This window comes from Mesoplodon bidens (genome assembly GCF_964165515.1).
Source record: "Mesoplodon bidens genome assembly, chromosome: 7".
NCBI classification, from domain to species: Eukaryota; Metazoa; Chordata; class Mammalia; order Artiodactyla; family Ziphiidae; genus Mesoplodon; species Mesoplodon bidens.
The window spans coordinates 55,645,376-55,662,337 of record NC_138164.1 but is presented as its reverse complement, the minus strand read 5'-3'; the positions used below and the strand labels follow the sequence as shown (position 1 = coordinate 55,662,337).

General features: G+C 49.1%; 1 protein-coding gene across 3 annotated transcripts in view; it reads right to left on the bottom strand.

The window, feature by feature from the left end:
- DENND2B (DENN domain containing 2B) overlaps nucleotides 1–16,962 on the bottom strand; it is a 154,878-nt gene that overhangs the window by 30,200 nt on the left and 107,716 nt on the right. For all 3 annotated transcript variants that reach the window (XM_081240858.1, XM_081240860.1, XM_081240859.1), the window contains 2 exons: nucleotides 4,560–5,819; nucleotides 661–797 (listed from right to left, as the gene is read on the bottom strand). In XM_081240858.1, the coding sequence (XP_081096984.1) occupies nucleotides 661–797; nucleotides 4,560–5,819 (1,397 nt within the window). The remainder of the gene's footprint in view (nucleotides 1–660; nucleotides 798–4,559; nucleotides 5,820–16,962) is intronic.

The following is a 16,962-nucleotide window of genomic DNA, read 5'->3' as shown; positions in this document are numbered from 1 at the left end:
CTGCTGTGCCATGAGTAACAAAGTCCTTTGTCTGGGATCCAAGCATCTGTGTCTTCTGCCAGCATCTGTGAACTGGGGCAGGCTAGACTTGTTAGCTTGCAAGCAGAGTGAAATCTCAGATACTTTCACAGTTCTTGACACCACTTACTTTAAGGGAAGAGTAGGAGAGATACATATTAAGGACCAGGCATTGTGCTAGGTACTTTGATATATATTTTATCTCATTTAGTCCTAACAATAATCCTGTGAAGTGTTATTACTATTATTATTGTTGTTGTTACCATCAAAATATCATCATGACCATTTCATAAGAGAAAAGGTTTCAAAAAAGTTAAGTGATTTGCCTAAGGATACACAGCTAAGAAAGGGCACCTGTTGGACTCCAAAGCCTTTCGAAAATAAAAGGAAGGGATGATGTGGTTTCCCCCTTCTTGTGGTCCCAGAAGCCCTTTGGGTTCCAATTCATTCAAGGCCAGGCTTTAATCTCTTAGCTGCTCAGTCTTTTAAGCTGCTTTCTCTGATGCCCGTTTCCTGGAGAAGTTCCAGAAGCTGGGCCAGGTCTGCCCACAGCGAATGAAGTGAAACCTGGAAGTGCCCCTCCTGCAGCCATTCTTCTGCAGCATCACAGACGAGCCAGCCCCCCACTCTACCCCTGCTTACCCACAATATCTTCATAGGCATTCTCTTCTAAAGTGCTTTTGGATCCAAACTTGGGTTGGCTCTCAGTACCATTCTCAGTGGGAGAAGAGGGGTACAGGGACTGGAGACTGGATGCATCCTCAAACTCAAAGGATTTTCTGTGGATAACAAAGAGTTTGAGTCATTCCGGCGGAACCCGACTCCTGCTGCCCTGGTGGGGAATGGCCAAGGGCAAGAGCAAAGACCAGTGGTCCTCCTCACAAAACCAGCTACTGAGCAAAGCATCAAGATGGATCCAAACTTGCCAACCAAATGAAGAGATAGATGGTCTGAAAGGCCCCAGTCCCAGTGCCTGCAAATAATACCAATAACAACTACCGCAGCTGAAAGGGATGTTATGTGTCAGATGCTGTGTCATACGCTCTACACATGTTAGCCCATTAATCTTCACAATGCTGCTACTAGGTATCGTGCCACTTTAAGACGGATTAGCTGGAGGCTCAGGGAGATGAACTGATAGAGGTAAGACTCACCCAGGATGCCTGACTCCAGGGTCCGAGCTTTTGACTTGGGCCTCCAAGCCCCGGAGAACATCATTTTTGAGAAGTATCTGCCATCCCCAGAGGAACTGAGTGCCTCACCTGCTCTTAAGAGTCTCACATCATGCCTGTATCCGAGCAAGGTCTCCAGCACTGAGTAGGCAGTAAGGGTTCAACGTTGGATGGGTGATGCTCGCGGCTGTTTGGAGGTTGGGGAAGCAGCTGGTGGTGGGTGGTTTGTTGAAAACAAGAAGGCGCTGAGCCCTCAAAACAAATCACACCACTTCTGAGGTAGAACTAGGAGGGAGCAGTTGCAGCCAGCAGCTACTTCCATGACCCAGCTTCCCTTCAGCTCGTCACCTGCTCCTTTCCATCCCCCAGATAACCTTCCCTTCTACTGCAGAATTTCAAAACCACAGCTGGTTAGCTTCTCAGACACCCTGAGCCCACAGTACCCTCTACTCCTCCCCTTCATCAGGGAGGCTCTTCCCTTCAACATCTAAGGCTTAGTCCCAGCTGCATCCTCTCCCTCTCCAAGGCAGGTCCCTCCCAGGGAGGGAGAGAAGGAAGTGCACTGACTGAACCCCTTCTCTCACCCATTAACACCTCCCTCATCTTTGGGAACCATTAGACCTTTCAGCTGATGCAGTCCTTTCTCTCTCGTTTAATGAACAACACCGCAAGGGCCCTGGGGTGCAAGTCAAGGACTAAAAGTGTCCTAAAGGCCACATCTTATTCTCAGCTTGCCCAGCTACCGTGCAGCCCTCGACACAGCCAAACACCTCATGTTGGTCCTCTCCTCCCTCCTCTCTGTGACACGGTCCCTCCTGGTTTTCAACTGCGTCTCAAGCTCCTGTGAGGGATCCCCTTTTCTGCTTCCCTTTTCAATGCCACGGTCTCAGAGTCCTGTCTTCAGGACTCTCTTTCTCACTCTGCACTTTCTGGGGCCCCAATATTGATGACCATCACCATATCTACCATTTCTACTACGATGACTCCCAGATCTCTCTGTCACTGGCCCAGACTTCTCAACCAGCTAAATACCCAATGGCTGAGCACAGTGATTCCTGAACACTGGCCCGCAGACCACTACTGGTCTGAGAGCAAGCTTTCACTGATGTATACAGTGGAGTCAACATCTCATGCAGGCAGTTCTCAAATCAGCAAATGACACAAATCACGTTCAGCCAAATTATCCTCGAAAATCCCTCAGGAAGGTTCCATGTCGAGGACCAATACACTGTCTTTCATTATAACTGATATAGTCAGTTAAAAACAGATTTCTTTCTCTTTGGTTGAATAGCAGAAATATATGGCTTGTATTTTTTTCTTAAATAAAAAAGTATATAAAATACAAGAATCGTACCTGGCACAACAAACTTACTATTCCATGCTCCTCAGGGGAATATGCTCACTGTGTGGAAAGGCAAATACAACAGCCTGTGCTTACTGAACTGTTTTTCTTTTTTTTTTCCAAGAGCACAGATTTAAATTTGCTGTTAATTCTTACTGGAAGTGACTCCACCATATATGGTATATGTGTGTGTATTTATTATAAATGTAATGTGTGTGTATGTGTAGAACCTTCAGGTTGATGTAACCTCCTCCCATCCCCTTTTTTCACCTAGCTAACTGCTTCTTGCTCTTTTAAATTTAGCTCAGCGGGCTTCCCTGGTGGCGCAGTGGTTGAGAATCTGCCTGCCAGTGCAGGGAACACGCCTTCGAGCCTTGGTCTGGGAAGATCCCACATGCCGCGGAGCAACTAAGCCCATGCGCCACAACTACTGAGCCTGTGCTCTAGAGCCCGTGAGCCACAACTACTGAGCCCACGTGCCACAACTACTGAAGCCTGTGTGCCTAGAGCCTGTGCTCCGCAACAAGAGAAGCCACCGCAATGAGAAGCCCGCACACCGCAACGAAGAGTAGCCCCCCTCTCCGCAACTAGAGAAAGCCTGTGCGCAGCAACAAAGACCCAATGCAGCCAAAAATAAATAGATAAATAAATAAATAAATTTAGCTCAGCAACTCCCTCTCTGAAGAGGCTTCCCCCACTCCCCACTCAGATGCCTCTTCCTCTGGGTTTCTGCAGCATCCCACCCAGGCGTGGATCAGGGCACGCAGCACAGCTTCTATGATTTATTTATACATCTATCTCCTGCACCAGATCACCAACTCCTTGAATGGAACAGCCACATCTTATGTGCCCCTGTGTCCCCTTGACCAGCACAGAGGCTTGGTGCACAGCAGGCTCTAGACAGGTATTTCTAGAAACGGATGACTAAAGACAAAGCAAACACGCTTGGCAGGGTTGACATGAAGAGTCCGTGAGCGTGCTGAGGTGGGCCAGAACATGGGATTACCTTTAGCCAAGGGCTCTTCTGGCTCATGAGTCTGAACCTTTGTGATGTCTTCCTCTCTGCACATGGCAGGAAAGTTTCTACATGAGATGGGATATGCTGGATGGAAGCCTGAACTATGGGGTCAGATTGAAGAATCCCCAGAAGCCAAACAAACCCGAATGCCCACCTGACTCTGGGTTAGAAGAGGAAGGCAGTGAGGGGTAGGGGGACAGGCCTTCCAAAGGAAGCTGGCTCCCAGCCTACTCCAATTCAGAGAACAAGATGCCTGTCATCTCGCACCAACTCCAGCTGCTCCAGCTCCCAAGTCACTATAATTGTGGAGATGGCCCAGGTACTCCAGTGTCAGGAATGCTGAGACTGACCAGGAAACCAATGTGACCAGGTCCTTCTTGGACATGGCCAAGAAGCAGATGAAATGTTCCTTCTCTCCTTTTTCCATCAGTCTCCCCTTTCAGGATCCAAAGATCCCCTCTTCATATAAGCCCAGGGTTCCTGTATGGCCAGGCAGCCCTCAGGAAAGAGGAAATCATGGTAAATGTGTCAACACTTCTGTGTTAATGGTAACATGCAATATTTAGATAATGCTTCAGTCAAAGAAATAAATCTCTAGCTGGCATTTCAGGTAGTTACGAGGCTAAGATCTTACTAGTCCTCAAGGGACTGCCAATTCTATCTAAAAGTAAGGTGGTCCTACCCCTCCCACAGAGGAAGTTCCAACAGGGCTCTACTCCAAAGGCCAAACCCAGCCAGCATGTTCAGTACACAGCACTTGGAAGAAGCGCTTTCACCCTCCCACTCACGTTTAAGTATCCTTACCCTGCAGGAGCAGAAGAACAGTCAATCTTTCTCACCTAGCTCATGCTTCACCTAACATTATTTGGTGCTCCAGAACTTATAAAGCACTACTGACTGTGACCCACAACTATTGACTGTGACCCACAACTACAGTCTGCTTCTGCATCCTCTACTGACAAGAAGGCCACTGTGCCCAGCTCTATGTCACCGGAGGGGCATTCGTTACCTGCTCTGGGACTTGCGGTGACCACGCATGTCCTTCTTGGGTCTCCGGGTGACTGGTGGGGCTGGGGTGGAGGGCAGGGGGGGTGGAGCAGCAGGTGTGGGTGAAGGAGGTAGACCATTGCTTGGCTTACTCTTGGGGTTCTTGTCAGCCTCATATTCAAAGGTGCGCTTGGGTTTGGGGACAGGGTTCACAGCGGGATCAGGGGAGCTCTTCGATGGCAGCAGTTGGGAGGTCGGGCTGTTTCCAGGGGTCCCCGGCTTAGTGGAGCCACTACCTTCCCTCTCCGGGGGTGAGCCCGCCTCCCCCCCAACTCCAGCCACTCCTCCTGCCCGGCTGCCAGCGCTCACACTCGCGCTCCCTGTCGGGTCCTCCAAGGTGCCCAAGATCTCAGTCTTCCTTCTCCCTCGGTCTACACTGTAGCAGCTGCTGGGGAGCTGGGGAAGCCCCCCACCCGGCTGAGCCTTCAGGGCCTGTTCAATTTTCTGGATCCGACTCAGCACTGCTGAGCTCTCCTTCCTGCTGCCGTGCCCCCTGAGGAAGGCACTGGGCTCACTCCGGCCTGGCCGTTTCTCCAGACGGTAGAAAGAGTCCCGGACAGGGAGTGCCTCTCCCTCCTCCTCGGTCTCAGGGTAGGAACACTCGGAGAAGGTCCTGCTCATCCTCCGGAGGCCCTTGAAGTCGAAGGTCTTTTCTGAGCTGCAGGGGGACGGCACCACACTGGGACAGCCCACACTGGGGCAGCCCTCACTGGCCACCCACTCGCCCCCAGAGCCCTCCCGCTTCTCTCCACAAACGCTCATCCTGGGCGAAGCCTCTCGGCGACCCTCCCATGCTGAAATCTTCTCCCGGATGCCCAGGCTGTGGGCACGGGGGCCGGTGCGGTTCAGAAAGATGCTCCGTGGGCCCGCCGCTGACCCCAGGGACGGAGTGCTCTGGGCGAGGGGGAGGCAAGCAGCTACTCCCTCTACATCCTGGGCTGCCCCCTGGACATTCTCCTTCTGGTCCTCTCTCTTGCACACTGAAGGGCTTCTGTCCAAATAACCGAAGCTGGTGGCCTTGAGGGGACAGATGGGTGGTGAAGTGTCTGGAGAGGGGGCTTGAGGATTTTGGGGTGAAGGATCACGGGGATGCCAGTCCTTGAGGAGCAGCCGGGAACTGCAGTGGCTTGGGTACCTGGAGGCTGACGTTTCACTGTCACTGAGCGGGTAGATGGGACTCCTCGGTGGGGAGAGAACTGGAGGTGGAGAGACTGACTGAGACCTAAGAGGAAAAAAAAAAAAAAAGAAGAAGAAGAGAAAACGTCAGTGAGTGGCCTGACAACACTGTTTCATTGTTAAAGAGCTCAGCATCCCTTTCCTATAGGACTCGCAAGCTCAAAGTACTGTATGCAAGTAACGGACCTTCCAAGGCTGTCCTCAAGGAAAGAAACAGCTCCTTATTATACACAGCAGGCTAAACTCAATGGTCCTCTCTGCCCAATTCATCCCTAGAGACCCTGAGTACTGTCTGCAACAGAAGCCAGTTCTGTGACAGGCCAGGGCATCCCCAAAGTCCACATCTGCCAATCAGAGAACAGTAAGATCAGTGGTGTGCTGCTAAATGTTTAACAATAGGCTCCTTGGGCGAGAAAGCATAGATACGTAGCATCTGCCAACTTCCACTGTATAAATATTCCTACTATGGCTGATTTCAAACCAGCAATGTGACCTCATTGGATGTGGACTTGGGAAGAAACACTAATGATCAACTCTCATGAACTGTTACAAAGCATCTCCAGCATGCCACTTCCCAAAGTGGCCCTAAATATGCACTCAAGCCCTTTGATGTATCTCCTTGACAAGCCCCATCTCCCCCGAGGCTTCTGCTACTAGACGCAAGATACCACACCTCAGCTTGGGTCTTGATCAGAACTCAGATTCCTGAAGGTCTCAAAAGGATCAGCACGGCCCTTCAAGAAAGAATCCTTTCCACGCTCTCAATGAGGAGGCTAACGGGGCGGGGAGACCAGCTCCTTCGCAGCTCTAGCCTCCAGCGGTGGCATCACAGCAAATAAGCATCAGCCATTCCCCAGCTCCAGATCAACACCCTGGTCTTAGCAACTATCGGAAACAGTTCTAAATCAATGTTTTTACCTATATTTACTCACTGAATCTTCACAAAAACTCTGTCATATTATTATACTTTATTATTATCTTCATTTTGCAAGTGAAAAACACTGAGGCATACAAAGATTAAATATCTCATTCAAGGTCTCTAGCTGGTACGTGGTGAAGCCAGGACTACACTATATTGCTGCTCTAAAGAGGAAGCAGTGGTCTCTGCCATCTTTGTGAACTGCCCAGCCCCCCAGACATAGGTCAGCAGAAATCCCTGCAGCACTGAGCACAGCCCTGTCTCCAATGTAGCGTTTGTAATTTCTTCTTCCAGGTAGAGGGACACATACTCAGTGTCTAGAAGGTGCTCAGTAAATGATGAACAAATAAAGACAAGAAAAGGTAAAGGTGAGCTTACTGAAGAGAACCATGGGCATACTTCCTCTTCAGCACACTTTTCTAGTTGTCTACTAGGGTCATCACTGTCAACTTTCAGAATTTTTCCCAAACCGTTTTAGTTCAAAGACAGCAGGGCTTTGCCAACACTGCATGCTACCAAGGCCTACCTGACCCTAATGCTGTGGCCCTCAAAGCCAAGCGGTCCAGCCTCGCAGGCTCCAGAGCGCCACGCCATCCGCGGAATGCAGCCAGCTGCCCCTGAGCCAGGCTGCACTCACTGCTCCATCACACACAGAAAACTGCGGCTCGGGTGAGTCAGGGATTGGCCAGCAATTCCCTGTTGGGTCATAGCCTCTGGCTGCCCCCGATCAACAGGAAACCTCAACATGCTTAAGTTGTTTTTAAAAGGGCAAGTCAAACAAGAGCCCTCCCACGTGTACATGGGCACAGATGAGAGAAATTCGGTGCCCAGCCAAGCCGATGACCAAAGACACTCTGCTCGGCGGGGAGGTGTGAAAAGAGTAAGCCTTGGTACTCCCTAGGGTAGGCAGTGGTAGGGCAACAGGCCAAGCCTGAGCCTGGGGAGAGCCCAACCTACTCACGATCGAGAAAGGCCCAGGCCCCTCACTTTTTTCACAGAACCATGGGTGCAAAAGGTCATCAGTCCAGCCCTGTAAGCCAACAAGTGTCTGGGCTACACAAAGGACTCTACGTTTCAGTTATTCTCAGTTGGAGGCGGGAGAAGATGCCTTTTATAGAGGATGACCTTATCATGTGTTTATTCATTTAATAAATACTTAGTGAGCACCTACTATGTGCCAGGCCCTGTTCTACATGCTAGATACAAGAATAAACAAGAGACAAAAATTCATGTCCTCATGAAGCTTGAATTCTAGTCGGTGATGGCCAATACCTAATGAGAGGCAGAATCTTTTAGGAAGCCTTTTCAAACTACATATGCCTCATTTCTCCAGACATTTTGATAAATGCTCCCCTAGCGATGTATCTCTTTAACCCTCAAGGTGAGAATTCACCAGTCCATGAAGCCACCTATGGGAGGGTGGAGGGGCGGGAGGTGGCTCCCATACGGGGACAGAAAAACAGTGAGAACCTCTGGTCTGTTTGATTCCAGCATGCTTCCGATGATTTCAGAAAGGATGATTGTGTAACTTCCCTCAGTAGTTCAAACATGGAGAAATTCCCACAAGTTAAGACATTCTCTCAGTGCCTAGTCTGCTTTAACTTTTTCTCCTCTGGTGAAGGATAAAACAGAGAAGAGACTGGTCCTTTCCTTTAAAGGTCCTGGTCTTTGGATCTTTGCTGATCTGAGGCCCAAAGCTGCAAGCGCTCTTCACCCAGCCACCCCACACAGGCCAGGCCCAATGTGCTCCAGCAACTCGGGGTGAAAAGGGGGCCTGCCTATGCTGACCTGGAGCCCAGGCATCTGCCGGTTCATCACAGAGAAGGCAATGTTCACTCACTACACGATCATAGATAAGGCCCTGCCCTCATGGGGCTCCGGATGCTCACCTGAGGATAGAACTCACTGCATCTCTCTAAATGTTTCTGATTCTACCTGTTATCAGGAATGTGACCATGGGGAAAACCACACACTCCCTTTGAGCTGCCAGTTTCAATTCCTCAGAATTGTTCCAACTGTATCACAGGGTTGTCGTAACGGGCACATGTGACTATGGATATGAAACGATGTCATACATTGTAACTCATTATTACTGTTAATTATTAGTAGTAAGTTTTTCACCAGGTTATCTAGGCCAGTTGTTCTCAGTAGAGGGTGAGAACATCACAGTTGCTGGGTTTAAGTTCCAGCACAGCCACTAACAAGTTACATGACTTTGAGCAAATAACTTTCTCTAAGCCTCAATTTCCTTATCTGTAAAATGGACACATATCTGTAAAAGGACACGTCTCAGAGGTCTGTTGTAAGGAATAGAGACAATACGCATCAAGTGTTGCGCTCAGCAGCTCACACTAGTACTCAATCTTAGCTTAATAATTACTAATATTAACAAGGAGCTGCCTAATCAGAATAATCACTTGGCAAACTTTTTAAAACAGTTTACCTCTGTCCTTGGATTCTAAACATTTGGGGTGCGAGAGGAAAGGAGTAAATTAAATATGGCCATAAATTCTCTGCAGCTCATGCTATCAAAAGGTTGAGTCTATTCTTCTGCCCCTTGAATATAGGCTGACCTTGTGATTTGCTTTGATGAATAGAATATGGTGGAAAATAAGTTGTCTCAGTTCCAAACTTGAGGCCTCAAGAAGCCTTGCAGTTTCCGCTTCACGCGCTTGGAACGCTGCCCTGAGACTGTCACGTAAGAAAGCCAGTCTAGTGTTTCAGAGGAGGAGAGGCCATGCACAGCATCACTGAGGTCCCTCAGCCGACAGCCAGCCACCACATGGGCCTGACACATGGTGAGGTCATCTTGGACCCAACTGAACCAGTTACATGAGTGAGCCCAGGGGAAGCCAGTAGAGGAACTTCCCAGTGAACGCACAGAAACACGAGAAATCATAGATTGTTCTAGCCCACTAAGTCTTAGGGTGGTTTGCTACAATGCAATGGTAAAATGATGTTGTGGGAAAGGCACTGTGTATAACTGGCCCTCCCCACCCCAGTGCAGGACCAGGGCCCTGGGCCTTCCATCCCCGTGCCTCTCTCTTCCTCCACTTCCCTATAGACCAGCTGCCAAGGTCTGAATGTTTGGACTGCATCCCTCTCCCCCCTCCCTCTCTCTCTCGCCCTACTAGAGGCTCTGGCACTCTTTTGGGAGTCTCCCCTGAACACTCCCTAGAAATGAAGCTAGTCCTGCAATCCCAAGAGTCAGCTTCCACCAGTGCTTGCTCCCAGGTTGAGGGAGGGCTCAGGAGAATCTGTTACCTAGAGAACAGGGAGGCTTAAGGAGGAACACACTGGGGGCTAGCAGTCAGGATGCGTGTGTCCTTGTGACAGTGAGTTTACACAACAGGTGGCACCTCCTTGGCAGGGATGGGAGAGGGTGCTCACTCTTGGGCTTCAGTTTCACTTTCTAGTTGTTTCCCAGTTCCTCAAACTGAGGTCGGAAGTGAAAGCAATTCTCCCCCTGTTGGACAAGGAAAGACTACGGCCAAGAGAATGACAGTGCTGGGACCCCAGCTGCCTTAGGAAGCCAAGCACCTGAGCAAAGCCTTCTTTTGGGTCTGGTCTCCCATTCTGCCACTGACCGTCTCCAGCTTCACTTCTTCAGGGCTCTTGGACAGCTCCTTGCCACCCTTCCCTGAACCCTGAACAAGGGAACAAAGGAAGCCACCTACTCCCCAGGCCACAGTGTGCTAACTGTACCAGGCTTAAGACACACCTTGGTTCTCCATCCATTCAACCAGTATTTACTGAGCACCAACTATATACCAGGTACTATTTTAGGCATTAAGGACTGGCAGAGACTAAAAATAGACAGTCTCTCTCTACAGGTTACATTCTTTTTTTTAAAATTTATTATTATTTATTTATTTATTGGCTGCGTTGGGTCTTCGTTGCTGCATGCAGGCTTTCTCTAGTTGTGGAAAGCAGGGGCTACTCTTTGTTGCACTGCGTGGGCTTCTCATTGCGGTGGCTTCTCTCGTTGTGGAGTACGGGCTCTAGGTGCATGCGCGGGCTTCAGTAGTTGCGACGTGTGGGCTCTAGAGCATAGGCTCAGTAGTTGTGGCACACGGGCTTAGTTGCTCCGCAGCATGTGGGATCTTCCCGGGCCAAGGATTGAATCCATGTCCCCTGCATTGGCAGGTGGATTCTTAACTGCTGCGCCACCATGGAAGTCCCTCTACAGGTTACATTCTGGTGGAGGGAGACGGTATGGCTTTAGTTGTCTCGAGTGAACAGACAATAAAGAAACCAACCCTGTGAGATGGTTGTGGGGCCAGTGAAGAAGAATAAAGCAGGGTAAAGGGGTAGAGCTTAACAGTGAAGCAGATCAGGGGAGACCCCTCTGCCAGGGAACATGGGAACAGAACCTTGAGGAAGTGAGCAATGTGTATATCCAGGGCGCGGCGGGGGGCGGGGGGGCGGGGCGGGAATGTTCCAGACAAGAGGAGCAGTAGGGCAGAGGCTTGAGGCAACTGCAAACTTACTGTACTCTGGGGGCAACAAAGGGGCCAGTGTGGCCAGCGTGGAGTAAGAAGAGGAAGAGTGGGCTTCCCTGGTGGCGCACTGATTGAGAGTCCGCCTGCCGATGCAGGGGACACAGGTTCATGCCCCGGTCCGGGAAGACCCCACATGCCGTGGAGCGGCTGGGCCCGTGAGCCTGGCCGCTGAGCCTGCGCGTCCAGAGCCTGTGCTCCGCAACGGGAGAGGCCACAACAGTGAGAGGCCCGCGTACCGAAAAAAAAAAAAAAAAAAAAAATGAAGAGGAGGAGTGGGCTGGAGATCAGTCAGAGGCACCAGAGAATCCCATGGACCAACAACGAGGCTTGGGCTTTTACTCTGAGAGAGAAAGGAAGCTCTTGAAGGGATACGAGCAGAAGAATGACATGCTCTGACTCCATATCAGAGAATGAAGTGTAGGGATGCAGGAGTGGCCACAGGGAGATTACTTAAAGGCTACTGTAACAATCCAGGCAAGAGGTTACAACCGCTTGGATTAGAACGGCAGATCTATCAACATCTATCTCGAGGGCTGTGCCAATCAGAGTTGCTGACGGAGTGGATGAGAGATATGAGAGACAAAGGGAAGTCAAGGATGAATCACAGTTTCTGGCCTGAGCACCTGGTAGAAAGGAATAAGGGTTACAGCTTTCCATTTCGGATTCATCAGTAGTATATAGATATCATGTAAAAGTATATGGCTAGATGAACCATCAAGGGAGTCAGCATATCTAGAGAAGTCCAAGGGTTGAACCCTGGGGCACTCCAGCATTTCTGGCTCACGTAGAGGAGGAACAACTAGCAAAGGAAACTGACTGGAAGAGCATGTAGTGAGGAAGGAAGGAAACCATGAGGAGGGATATCCTGAGACCTTTGAGAAATAGGGAGTGACCAGCTGAGCCAAATCTGCTAACAACTGAGCAAGGGAAAGACTGAGGAGTGATCCCTAGATTTAGGTAGTCACTGTGACCTTGAGAAGAGAGGTTCTGGTGGCAAGGGAGGGAGGGAAGCCTGACTGGAAGGAATTCAAGAAATGGAAGAGAGAAAGTGGAGATAAAGAGCTCAGACAGGGGCTTCCCTGGTGGTGCAGTGGTTGAGAGTCCGCCTGCTGATGCGGGGGACACGGGTTCGTGCCCCGGTCAGGGAGGATCCCACATGCCACAGAGCGGCTGGGCCCGTGAGCCATGGCCAATGGGCCTGCGCGTCCAGAGCCCATGCTCCGCAACGGGAGAGGCCACAGCTGTGAGAGGCCCGCGTACTGCAAAAAAATAAATAAATAAATAAAGAGCTCGGACAGATCTTTCAAAGGGTTTTCCTAAAGAGGGAACAAGGCAACGAGGTGGCAGTTAGAGGGGAATGTGGGGTACAGAGCGTTTTGTTGATGGGTTTGAGCTCAGAGTTATTATAGCATGCTTAAATGATGACTGGAATAATCCAGTAGAGAGGGAAAAAGCCATTAATGCAGGACAAGAGTATAAGTGCAGGCAGTGAGCAAAGTGAGCAGGCAGTGAAGGGCTGGGGACCCAATGCCCATCTACAAGGGGCGCCTTAGACTGAAGAACCCCATTTGCTCTCATTCGCATGTACCCAGGCTGAGTGTTTTCTCACACGATCTCATTCCTATGCTGCTTTATGCTTCCTTCACCGTGGCTTTGACTCCTGCATATATTTCCAATTCATTCCACAGAGGGAAGAAGAGATCCAGAGATGTTCTTTCTTCCTGTCCTTCAAGCATCTGGATCCAGCTTCCTCCCCAACCTCAATGATCTACTCAATGCCTAAGTCCTATCAATTCTACGTCCTTCATATCTCTCAGATCTGTCCCTCCTGTGCCATTCCCACTGCTACTGCTGCTGCCTTGATTCAGATCTTATCTACTGTGACCATTCAAACAAGCTCTCAACTTCTCTCTCTGCCTTCAGTCTTAACCCAGTTCCAAGTCCATCCTCTCATCTCCTGACATCTTTCAAAAATACAAAACTCATCATGCTTCAAACTCCCCACTATACACAGAATGAAATGCAGATTCACTGGCATGGATTATGGCAAGGCCCCCATGATGTGGTCCCTATTTTTCCTTTATCATTTCATACTGTCTTTTCCTCCAAACAAATCTGCATCCCACTCTTAGTCACATCAAACTCCTTGCTTTTCACAACTTTAGGCCTTCACGCATTCAATATTTCCTTTGCCTGCAGTGCTGCCTTGTGTCCACTTACATGTCTCTGTGACTCCTCTATGGAATCTCTCTTCACCCTACCCCCTCACCCAGGTGGAGATATCTGATTTTTGATGCCTCCACTGTGCCTGGAAAAATGTCTACTATGGTACTTGTAACACTTTACTGGACTATATTTTTCCTCACCTGCCTCCCTTACTAGACTATGAGTGAAGTACTTGAAGGTGGTGACAGGGTCTTATTAATCTTGATATAACCTGCTCTTTGTACTGCATCTAGAATTTAGTAGGAATTAATGTATTTGTGCTGAGTGACTAAATGAATGAATACAAAAATAAATGATTAAAACCTAGGTCTCCTTATTACTCCTCAGGGCATTGTTTACAGACTTCATTGCCTCTCTCTTTGTGCCATATGACCTGAAGAACAACACAGAAAGGTACACAAAGCACTTAGTGCAGCCCAGCATGGCTGTCAGTCCCTAAAGCCCTCTCCCATAAGGCAAAAATCATACCCTAGACCAAGAGTCTAGAGACCTGGGTTCTGCTCTGGTCCTGGTTCCATCACTTCCTGGATGGGTTCATAAGCAAAGTCATCTGAATTCTCTGAGCCTCAGGTTCTTTTTTTTTCTTTTAAAGAATGGTTAAATACATGTATGTACGTATATATGTACGTATGTATGTATATATGTACGCATTTATTTTTGAGCACACCACGTGGCTTGTGGGATCTTAGTTCCCCGACCAGGGATCAAACCCATGCCCCCTGCCTTGGAAACATGGAGTCTTAACGACTGGACCTCCAGGGAAGTTCCCTCAGGTTCTTTATCTACAAAACAGGAGGAAAACACTTACTCTGAGTATCCTCACATACTAGCTGTGTGACTAAAATGATGTAAATTTTAAAAGTGTTTGAACACCATTAAAAGTTCCATGAAGACAGAAGAAATATAAAAGAAAAGTAAATACACAGCAGCTAAGACACTTAATATGCTGCTCTTATCACCTCCTTATTGCTCTTTATTCTAAAATCTCAGAGCTTGCCCCTGGGGAGGCAGACACTGTGAAACTGGGCCCTCGTGCCACCACCTTGTCAGCAGGCAGCCAGTTCTGCTCCTCAGCAAAGGCGTGGATGCCAACGCTGCAGCACATGACTGGCCAAATCCAACATTTATAGGAGAGGGAGTAAGATAAACAGAAGGAGAAAGAGAGAAAGGGGGCAGGGGAGAATGCAAAGGAAATTTAACAGAGGAGCATAAGCGCGCGCACACACACACACACACACGCACCCCCACACACAGACAAACGTATAAGACAAGTGAGTAGGACAGAAAGGGCATGAACTAAGGTAGAATGAGAAACTTAAAGAGGGGGTAACGTGTGTGTGCACATGCACGTGCACATGTACAGACAGAAAGTGAGAGTTAAAGTGCAAAATACGTGCCCTTCCCTTCAGTACTGTTTCACAACCCAACCCTTGGGTTAGTGACCTGGGCCATCTTCCAGTAACATAGCAGGAAGCATTCATGCCAAGGGACACCCCATATATTGTCAAGGTCACCTAGGGACTTTTTGGGAGGGAAGGTTGTCTTTAGTCCTTGATGACAAGACAGTTTTGAGCTCAGCATGCTCTGGCCACAGAGCTCCTGAAGTGTCAGTATCAGGAAGCAAACCAAATTGGGGTCAGCTGGAGAAGGCTCCTGGGAGTCCAGGAAACAGCCCCAGAGGCACAAAGATGGGCCGTGGGCTCCATGAAGTGAGCCTGTCCACAGATTAAGGTTACACAGGGCCCAGCTTCCAACATGCCTAGTCCCTACTGAGTAGGTGTCTAACCTGCTTCCAAATGAAACTGCCTGGGAGTTAGCCAACCACCATCCCAGGGCTGCTCAACTAAAGCGGGTCCTGGTGGCTCAGTGGGCAGCAGCATCCTCCCATCACTATGTGACCGCCCCAACTCTGGAGATGGCATGCTCACTGCACTCCCCCAAGGCCATATTCTGAGGCACCCAGAAGGAGAAAAGGGAGGAAGTCTGCCTGAGTCCTATCAGCAAGTCCATAAGTTTGTTCCCCAGGCCAGAGCAGGGGCTCAGTTCAGTAACGGACATCCCACTCTGGGACAAAAGTCAAAAAGTCAAAAAGAGGGTGACTCTCACAACTTGACCATCTTGCTCCCAAATGGCTGGAAGCCCTCAGTAGGGTCCAGGACAGCCTCATCCTCCAAGTGGGGCTACATCTGGACCACTACCTACAGAGACTCAAAGTCAATCACAGCTTGTCAGGGTAAGAAGAACAGTAGCTAGGGTCAGAGCAGAAACTGAGTCACCTTGTCACCTCCAGAAAGCACATCTACCTGCCTGTCATGTAGCTGATTTCTAGGGAAGCACAAGGAGAATTGGTGAGCTCTTCTCTGGGAAGGAACCCCAAGTCCTCTAGGAAGTAATGGCAATGAACATAAAGAGAGCATTTATAAGACACGCCTTCTCTGAGACAGGTAAAAAAAAATGATGCCTTATGGGAACGTCCCCAATGCCCTAGGCCCAGCAAAAATGGAACTGCTGTATAAAGCAGAACCAGGCACTACGCAAAGCCAAGAGGGAGAGAAAGGTAGTTGCAGGAAACCGTGCTAAAGACATTTGTGATCGTTTCAAAACATGGTCCCCAAATTCTTTGACATGCCTGCTGTCAACGTGACCGCTTCTCTTGAATCTGGGCTCTGTGATTGCTTGACCAATAGAATATGGTAGAACTGAATCTGTGCTACTTTTCAGGCCCAGGCCTCAGGAAACCAACAGCTTCTACTTCCTGTCTCTCAGGCTATGAGAGAGCCCAGGCCATGTGGAGAGGGTAGGTGTTCTGATGGACAGTCTCAGCTGGGGCCCCAGCATCAACCCCCAGACATGTGAGGTAAGACACGTCCAGGAAACACCAGCCCCTAGCCACTGAGTCACCCTAAGCCTTGAAGTCTTTCCAGCTGAGGTCCCAGACGTCATGAGCAGGGAGCAGCCATCCCTGTAGTCTCTGTCTGAAATCCTAAACTACAGAGTCTGTGAGCAGAATCAAATGGTTGTTTTACACTATAAAATTTGGGGTAGTTTTATAACAATAGATACCTGACACTAATTTGGGTACCTAGAAGTGGAGTGCTATTGACACAAAATCCTAAAACATTGACCGTGGGACAGGGTGATGGTTGTTGGGGGGTGCTTAAAGCAAAAATAAGGAAAACGTTAGAAGCAAGAGGAAAGGGGACCCTCATAATGTTGAAAAGTTTGGCAACTCTGTCACCTGTGGTAACATGGAAAATAGGAAGTATATCTAATATATTAGATGAACTAGCCAAAGACATTTCCAGGCAGAGTGCCAAAGGTGCCCTCTGACTCCTTCTTGCTGTCTCTAGTGAAAAGAAAAAGAGATGAACCAAACAGGGAACTGTTTTCAAACAAAATTTAAAGGAAACATAAATGAGAAAGGGCTTTCTGAGTTAGAAAATAAAACTTGCTTCAGTCTCTGTCTCTCTAGACAAGAAAAAATTCTCAAATTAAAAAATGGCTTCCAGGGCTTCCCTGGTGGCGCAGTGGTTGAGAGTCTG